General features: G+C 36.9%; 1 protein-coding gene across 4 annotated transcripts; it reads left to right on the top strand.

Annotated features, from left to right (window-relative positions):
- Positions 1-663: 663 nt before the first annotated feature.
- LOC107586384 (methyl-CpG-binding domain protein 3-like) lies at positions 664-7,995 on the top strand. 4 transcript variants are annotated; one of them, XM_016273703.1, is made up of 8 exons: positions 664-802; positions 3,109-3,177; positions 4,180-4,339; positions 5,419-5,556; positions 5,643-5,733; positions 6,844-7,021; positions 7,105-7,257; positions 7,351-7,995. In XM_016273703.1, exons 1-7 carry the CDS (start codon positions 789-791, stop codon positions 7,250-7,252), a joined length of 798 nt encoding a protein of 265 aa, XP_016129189.1. In that variant the 5' UTR covers positions 664-788; the 3' UTR covers positions 7,253-7,257; positions 7,351-7,995. The 4 variants fall into 4 exon arrangements, with proteins under 4 accessions (XP_016129189.1, XP_016129191.1, XP_016129192.1 ...); XM_016273704.1 differs by lacking the exon at positions 664-802 and adding an exon at positions 1,213-1,234; XM_016273705.1 differs by lacking the exon at positions 3,109-3,177 and having other exon boundaries at positions 667-802.
- Positions 7,996-9,070: the final 1,075 nt, after the last annotated feature.

The raw sequence follows: 9,070 nt of genomic DNA, 5'->3' as shown, positions 1-9,070 counted from the left end.
CTCCAAGTGGACAGTTCTGTGAAGACATAGGTTTGTTTTTGTTTTGTTTTACTTTTAAGGTATGCATAGGTAAAATATTAACTAAGTTTCAAGTGTTGGAATGTAAAGACTGTTTAATGAAACAAGAAGGATGTTTCCTTTTATGATTTATTGTTATTTCTAAACATTGCCTAATTTGTCCGTAACAGAGTTGACAAACAATACCATAAAGCCATGTTTTTGTTTTTGTTTTTCATTAAAAGTGAAAAAAGGAAGTAACTTGTGTTTGGCAAGCACTGAATTATTCAAATTGAATATGTTTTCAATAAAATACTGGAAAGAATGTCTGTTAGTGAACAGCTCTTTTCCCCTTAACTTTCTGAAATGTTGAATCACCCAGACGTCGTTAAGATGTAAGTTTTACATACATTCTAAGTCACAAACATCTTAAAGACATCTTCTAAAGATCTCTATGACATCTGATAGGAAACGTCCCATAGACGTATTGCAGATGAGCCTACAACATATAGCTACTGTAAAGTCAAATGACCTGTATAATATGAAAATACATTTTCTTAGAATAAATAACGCGACAAATATTTGCTACATAAAAACAAAACGGTGCATTGTATTGCCATCATGTGGTTTATGGTTACCCGTCTACCGCAGGGCTTTGTCTCGTTAAGTCAACACTAATCGGGCATAATGTCTTTCATTTGTCTCATTGAAGGGGGAGGGGAATGAAAGTATAGAGGAAGAGAGGGGGATTTAACATTCACAAAAAAGGCGACACCAACAGAGAATGCGCGATGGAGAAAAACGAGTAAGTATATAACCGATTTAATATCGCAAACGTATTAAATCGAGATCCGCACGTGTATTTATCGCCATGCTGGTTTACGAGCAAAGCGCTCGCGTTTGTTAATTTGAGTGGACTAGTTAGTCTTCGCTTTGCCGGGGCTACTAGTTTGCGCAGTGCTTTCAATCGGCGATGGTCTTGAAGAAAGAAAACGCGTTTGGCGTATGATAAACTAATTAATGTAACAGAGCAACAAAGCGACCTGTTCGGCTACGTGTGTGAACCGATCAAATGAAGCGTGTTTTGTCTTAACATGAAAATAGCTTAAAAAAATTAACTGTTTATTTAACCTTGTTTTAACGTCGCGCTGGACCAGATGCAGCTTCTGTTTGCATTCCGCGATTGCCATTTTAATGCACGACGTTCCAACAGAGAATGCGCGATGGAGAAAAACGAGTAAGTATATAACCGATTTAATATCGCAAACGTATTAAATCGAGATCCGCACGTGCATTTATCGCCATGCTGGTTTACGAGCAAAGCGCTCGCGTTTGTTAATTTGAGTGGACTAGTTAGTCTTCGCTTTGCCGGGGCTACTAGTTTGCGCAGTGCTTTCAATCGGCGATGGTCTTGAAGAAAGAAAACGCGTTTGGCGTATGATAAACTAATTAATGTAACAGAGCAACAAAGCGACCTGTTCGGCTACGTGTGTGAACCGATCAAATGAAGCGTGTTTTGTCTTAACATGAAAATAGCTTAAAAAAAATTAACTGTTTATTTAACCTTGTTTTAACGTCGCGCTGGACCAGATGCAGCTTCTGTTTGCATTCCGCGATTGCCATTTTAATGCACGATGTTCGTAAGATACGTAGTTTTTTACCAACCATAGTCTTTCATTCAGTTTCAGAAAAGATGTGTGCTAAAATGTCCCCGGTTTTACTAGTAATGCGTTTGTTTACATTCACAATCACGCAAAATATGACACCGTGGTAACATAACGAACGAAAACACGCATATATTTATTATTCCACGAGTGCCACTACAGGTTTATGGCATCTGGATGATGCATGAGGCATAAGTGTAGCCTATTTTCCCAGCGGAGGTATCTTTCATTGAACAGAAGAGCCCAATGTGATGAGGCGACGGTACGGCGGAACGTTTTGCAAAGTGACAAAGCAGCATTATTGAAAATAGACACTGTATTGCTACAGAGAGGTCTAGGTATTATTTATTAAAAACAATACAAGATAATAAGCATGCCACATATGGACTCTCTGTACATCATGGAGTGAAAAGTGGGAGTGCTGGGATTGAGGAGGGAAAGCCATGTGTGTTATGTTAGGCACTGAGTACAGAGGGGGGATTGTCATGTAAAAGTAGGCCCAGCTGTGGAGAGGATTTTGTGTGCTTTATTTCAGAAGGGGGTGGGGGATTGGGGGTGCATGTCAACTGGGCATGTGAATCGCATCCAAATTGAATTGGCTCTTTTTTTCTAAGGATTCGGCTAGACCGGTTCACAATTACAAAAAGTTATTTTACAAGTTTGTCACAGACTTTGAGTCTAAAATCAGCCGGAGGAGAGAGAGAGACTCAAAGTGCACTAAATGTATGTAAATGAATACAGAAAAATTGGCCTTTGTCTGCAGTGGTAACCATAGCAAAAGCTGATTTTTTTCCCTCCAGCTTTTTCTTTGAAACAAGCTGTTCAAAAGTGTCAGACATCCTATCAGTAGTGTTGGCAAGTCAGATTCATTTGAACAAATAGTAGTTTTGACACTGACTGCTGAAAGAAGTTTGCTTTACTAATTCATTTGAGAAACTTAGTGTTTGCAATGAATAACTTTTTTTTTTTTTTTTGCAAAATAAGTTTCCAACTGGTTTGCAGAAATGTTACATTTGCATCGTTTATGACTCCCCCACCTAACAGATTTGAATCCCCATTCAAAAGAACCAATTAAAATGAATGACTTGTTTAGAATTGTTTTTTTATCATGATAAATTGAACAAATTATGTCTCGTGGTCTGAATGTCTCTGGATTTACTGGCAATGCATTTGTTTGATTGACTTTACGCAAAAATTCTCATACTGTGATAATATAACGAAGAGATTCCTGACCTGCAGCATTGTCTGCAGTGAAATTATGCATACACACACTGTTTAGGGCTTCTGAAGAACCAGTTAAAAATGATGATTCATTTGGATCTCTATTCCATTGGTATAATCAGCTGTTAAGTTGAACAAATTATGTCTCATGGTCTGAATAAATCTATTTTCAGAGAATTCCCAATCAACAACATGTCATAAATAGACACGACTGTTCTTTTTTTAGCAGAGGTGAGGAAGAAGAGGAAGAACAGAGGCATGAGAGGAGGGAGGCAGGTCGTTTGTATAGTTTGTGGTATCGTATTACTTAATCAATTAAAAAACCATCTATGTTGTTACATGTTTGCACGCCTTGACAAGCTTGAAGAGCCATCGACTAAAACCCAAAAAGTTTGTCCAGAGTTGTGCATGAACTTGAAACAAGCACGAAATCTTCATGGTATCATCATGCAGAATATTCAGTGAACCCATCTTTGCATCACACCTGTGCCAACTAACTTTTAACAGAGGATTGTGATTGAAAGGACTGTGTTTGTTTCAGATGCAAAAGTGCATCTGCTTAGTGAAGAATGTCAGCTGAGATCTAGACAAACAGTATTCCTATTATCGCAAACTATGCGAAACAAATGTAAACATTTGGCAGAGAAGATTGACAGGGACAGCTTACAGAGCTTGTTAGGGCACATGAAAGGAAGTCATCTAGTGCAAGTGTTTGAAAACCCTAGACACAATACAGGATTGTATTCATTTTACATTTATAAGAAAGTTAATTGTATTTAAAAGTGAGAATAGATCGAGGGTTTTTTTTCTGTACACAAACTGCTCTTAGAGCAAATATGCAGCATTAAATAAAAAAATGTATATTATTATTATTACTTTAAATTAGGATATAGTTATTTTAAATGCAGTTAATTATTTTATATTTAACTATATATTAATCAAACAGGTATTTGCATTAAAATGGTGAAATTTGTATCAGTTCATGTGTGTTTTAAGCATTAAAATTACATTTTGAATGTGATTTTAATGGCGTCATAATTGTCAGTGTTAAGAAGCAGAAAGCATTCTAGTCCTCACAGTATTCATGGTCTAATAACATTGTCATTTCGTCATCACAGGCTTGGGATTTATCAAAATTCGTTCCAAGTTAGGCATTGCATGTCATTGTTTGCGTATATTGTGTGTCAATATATCCGTATGCAACTGCTGTCACCATAACCCATTCTCTTTCCAAATTTGCATCCATATGGATTAATCAGATCTCTGAGATGTGTCCTATTTTGCTCCCCCTCGCCAGCCCCACTGGGAAGAAGTTCCGGAGCAAGCCTCAATTGGCCCGTTACCTTGGCAACTCCATGGATCTCAGCTCCTTTGATTTCCGCACAGGCAAGATGCTCATGAGCAAACTGAACAAGAACAGACAGAGACCCCGTTATGACAACAATAGCCAGACTAAGGTAAAACGACTGCAATAAATTGTCATTTCATAAATGTTATTTGAACAAACGGTTTCATATTCAGAAAAACATATTCATCATATGTTTGACTCGGTAACTCAGTAAAGAGAAATGATCTCTGAATGGCATTTAAAACCAATTAAAGGAATAGTTCACCCAAAAACTTACTCACTCTCAGGCCATCCAAGATGTAGATGAGTTTGTTTCTTCATCAGAACAGATTTGGAGAAATGTAGCATTGCATCACTTGTTCACCAGTGGATCCTCTGCAGTGAATGGGTGCCGTCAGAATGAGAGTCCAAACAGCTGATAAAAACATCACAAGTAATTCACACCACTCCAGTCCATCAGTTAACATCTTGTTAAGCAGTGTGTTTGTAATAACAAATTCAACCTTAAGACGATTTTAACATCAAACCACTGTTTCCAGCTAAAATACGAGTGCTCTATCTATAATATTGCTTTTTTCAGTGAAAAAGTAATCTCATCTAAATCAGGAGAGAAATATGCACTTTACAAGTGAAAATAGTCCCCCAAAAAAGTTTTAAAGAAATATATTGGTGGATTTTAATGTGAGAAGACAACAGGGGATTGACTTTTTCACAGGAGGAAGTGTTATTATAGATTACAAACTTACATTTTGTCCAGAAGCAACAGTTTAAAGTGAAAAAAAAGCCTTAATGATGGATTTGTTTCTCACAAACATGCAGCTTTTCACTTCACTAGATGTTAAATGATGGACTGGAGTCGTCTGGATTACTTGTGGATTATTGTGATGTTTTTATCAGCTGTTTGGACTCTCATTCTGACGGCACCCATTCACTGCAGAGGATCCATTGGTGAGCAAGTGATGTAATGCTAAATGCTAAGCATGTAACTCATCTACATCTTGGATAGCCTTAGGGGGAGTACATGACCAGTAAAGTTTCATTTTTGGGTGAACTATTTCTTTAAGGCTAGTTCAAACCAGTTTTGCTGGTCAAGCTAGTCTGCCTGCAACAATATCCAGTAAAAGACCAGCAATTCTCATCAAAAACAGTTTTTCGTCAGGGTCATAAAGAATGTTCCATCTTTGATAGGGTAAACCCGACCTGAATACGTCCCTCCCAGTACGACAGACGGCCTCCATCTTCAAACAGCCTGTCACAAAGGTTACCAACCACCCCAGCAATAAGGTTAAAACAGACCCACAGAAGGCCATTGACCAGCCCAGACAGGTAATACTCATCTAATCTAGGTTTTATTCAATGATAATAGTAGTCTGTCATAGTGGCACAATGCTAATATACTTTTTCATCTACAGCTATTTTGGGAGAAGAAGTTGAGTGGCCTCAATGCCTTTGACATAGCAGAGGAGTTGGTGAAAACAATGGATCTCCCCAAAGGCTTACAAGGTACATCTGTGCAAGATGAAGAACTTAATCCAAGTGTGTTTATTTGAATCAAGAATAAACGAAAACCAATATTCCATTACTTTGTGAAATCTGAAGAAAATGAGAGAAGCAAGCAAAAACTAATCAAAAGTAAGCCAGAGTACATAAACAACAGCAGACAAGGCCCAAACAGAGGGCGCTAACATGAAACAGGTGAACACACTCAAGGCCAGTAAGAAATAACTGTTGACAATTTCTAAATAAAAGACAATATGGTAATGTCAAAATAAATGCACAGCGCACACACACACACACACACACACACACACAAAACTATACCGGTACAGAGAACTTTACAGAGAGTTTATTAAATTAGTTTTGTTTGACAATTTATTTATTTTAAATAAATTATATTTTTTAAAAATATAATATTAATATAAATATGCAAAAAAGAATTAAGATTTTTTTTTTTACAGATTTTTATTAAAAAATAAATAAATGTATTAAAACTAGCTTTCAAAAATTTGAGGTTGGTAAGATTTTTGGATGTTTTTGAAAGAAGTCTCTTATGCTCACCAAGGCTTTTATTTGATCAACATTACAGTAAAACAGCAATGTTGTAAAATATGATTACAATTTAAAATAACTGTTTTGAATATATTTTAAAAATGTAATTTATTCCTGTGATGCAAACCTGAATTTTCAGCAGCCATTACTCCTGTCTTCAGCATCACATGATCCTTCAGAAATCAGTTGAATATGCTAAATTGCAGCTCAAGAAGCATCTTATTATTTTTTTATTATTATCAGTGTTGAAAACAGTCGTGCTGCTCAATATTGCAGATTTTTCAGGATTCTTTAATGAATAGAAAGTGCTTTCATTTTTTTGTCCAGAGTTGTGCCAACTAACTTAGAACTGCATTTATTTGAAAAAGTTATCTTTTGTAGTATTCTAAATGTTTTTACTGTCACTTTTGTCAATTTATTGTCTGCTACCTGAATAAAAGTATTAATTTCTTTTATGAATTTCTTGTAGCATCATAATAGGATATCTAAAATAAGTCAAATAGAGGTTAAATTAAAGGATGCTAATAAAATGAATCCATTTGATAATATTTCACGACACTAAAGGAGTGGGCCCTGGCTGCACAGATAAGACCTTGTTGTCAGCTATTGCCAGTGCTCTTCACACCAGTGCGGCTCCCATCACGGGCCAGCTGTCTGCTGCTGTGGAGAAGAACCCTGGAGTGTGGCTCAACACGGCTCAGCCTCTCTGCAAGGCCTTCATCGTCACAGACGAGGATATCAGGTATTTCAGACCTTTGAATGATGCACAGTATTGTATGCATGTGTGCGAAATGTATGTAAGACAGTTGAATTTTATGGTCACAGAAAGCAAGAGGAGCTGGTGTACAGTGTGCGGAAGCGTTTGGAGGAGGCTTTGATGGCCGACATGTTGGCTCATGTGGAGGAAACATCTAGTGAGGGCGACGCACTCAAACAGGAGGGGAATTGCAATGATGATAAACAGGAAGTATAGCAAAGGTAAGCAAATAGTTGGGGGAAAAAAGTACTATTTCTGCTATCATTTCCTGAAGGAAATAGTCACATAAACTGAAATGTCTCTTTTTTTCACAGGGCATTCAAATGTGTCTGAATTACCTCCACATGAGTTTCCCAACACAACCCGATGCTCGCTGATCAACACACCACGTTACCATGATCTCCCAGCTTCGCTGAATATCCATGTGCGCCCACCAGTTGGGATCTCACAGAGACTGTTGGCTCGATTTTCAGGCATTTTTTCTGTTTTATTATTTTTTTATATTTCGAACATTTTCTAAAAGAACAAAATGTTAGAAAAGTTTAGCAGTTGAACTGCCTTCTGTATGAAATGTTTTGAGGTTTGTTTGTTTTTTTGAGAGGGGGTATTTGGATTTGATAGGGAGATGACAATCAAGTCAAAAATAGTGGGTGCTAAACTTTGTCACAGCCGACCTAAACTGATCAGTTGATTATTCTCTGTGACTAAAAAACAAGAGTAAGGTACATTTGTGGAAAAAAAATATTTTCACCTATTTTACTCTCTTTTCTAATCAAATTAAGGTGCAAATCAGTATTATGCTGTTTAAATTCAGTATTTTTTATGTGTTATTCCCAATGCCAATGTTTTATTGGGGTTATAAGGCATTGATAAACATATTAACAGTTACAAAGTGTGCAGGTATGGCTTTGTTTTACGTCAATTGGTTTGTTTTCAACTGATCTGGTGCTTGTTAAAACTGCCTGATTTTTTTCGTTATAAGCTATTCATACTTGACACTGAAAAACATTTCCACAGTCTGAACCTGAAATTGCAATGTGAATGGTGATTCATAAAATGTGACACGTGATTCACATAAAGTGATGTGTAAACATCATCCTGTGATAAGCAACAAAAAAGGTTTTGTTCATAGCCCACAGCAGCACACCGACGTTCATGTTTACATCTGCATTTATCAAAAATAAAATGTTCTTGTGTTGAATATCTAGGTTGTTTCTTTCTTCAACGATCCTACAGATGTTGTGCGTAACAAGAGTATTTCTTTATGTTTCGTTAGCGTTATCATTTATTTGCTATCCACTTGTTTGCACTATTTTAAGCTCAGGGTGTCCGCGGGTCCTTAAAAAGTCTTAAATAACGTTTTCCTAATATAAGGCCTTAAAATGTCTTAAATTCGGATTCGATGGGTCTTAATTATTTTTGGTCTCATTACCGCTAAAATATCTTCAGTCTGACGGACCTAATGACTTTACAATCATTGGACAGACCCGCGGTAAGTTACTGCGCCACCAGAGAGAACTGCAGTAAGTGAGCAGAATACAGAACACAAACTCGCGCTGAGGCTCACTCTGTTTGTCTCGAGACTTCAGAACAAGTGAGCGTGACCACACACATAAACTCAGAAGAAACACACTGAGGTAAAAATTCAAAATGTTTCGTTTATTCATAACATGATATAGTTAAATAACACCATGACAAGTGAGCTATTTTGCTCAATATTCTCACGACGCAAAAGAAACATTCAAAACACCTACAGAGGGCACGCATTACTAGCGCGCTCCAAAAATTACCATATACAAATGTGATACTGATTTTTTACAACAGTTCAATAAACTAGAAGTTTTATTAAGAGACTTACGTTTTAGATACCCTATTGCCTGTTTTTTCTCTATTTCGCCAACAAAAATAATTCCAAACAAAGCCACACAGCGCTGTTTTGCGTCTCTGAGCAACATTACGCTGTTTCGTTCCCGAATGAATCACTCATTTAAATGATTCGGTTCAATCGCAATGACTCACTTATTAACAGTGACT

Source organism: Sinocyclocheilus grahami, unplaced genomic scaffold (genome assembly GCF_001515645.1).
Source record: "Sinocyclocheilus grahami isolate Dianchi unplaced genomic scaffold, SAMN03320097.WGS_v1.1 scaffold81.1, whole genome shotgun sequence".
Lineage (NCBI taxonomy): Eukaryota > Metazoa > Chordata > Actinopteri > Cypriniformes > Cyprinidae > Sinocyclocheilus > Sinocyclocheilus grahami.
Note: the sequence above shows the minus strand (reverse complement) of the source record. Positions and strands in the feature narration are given on the sequence as shown.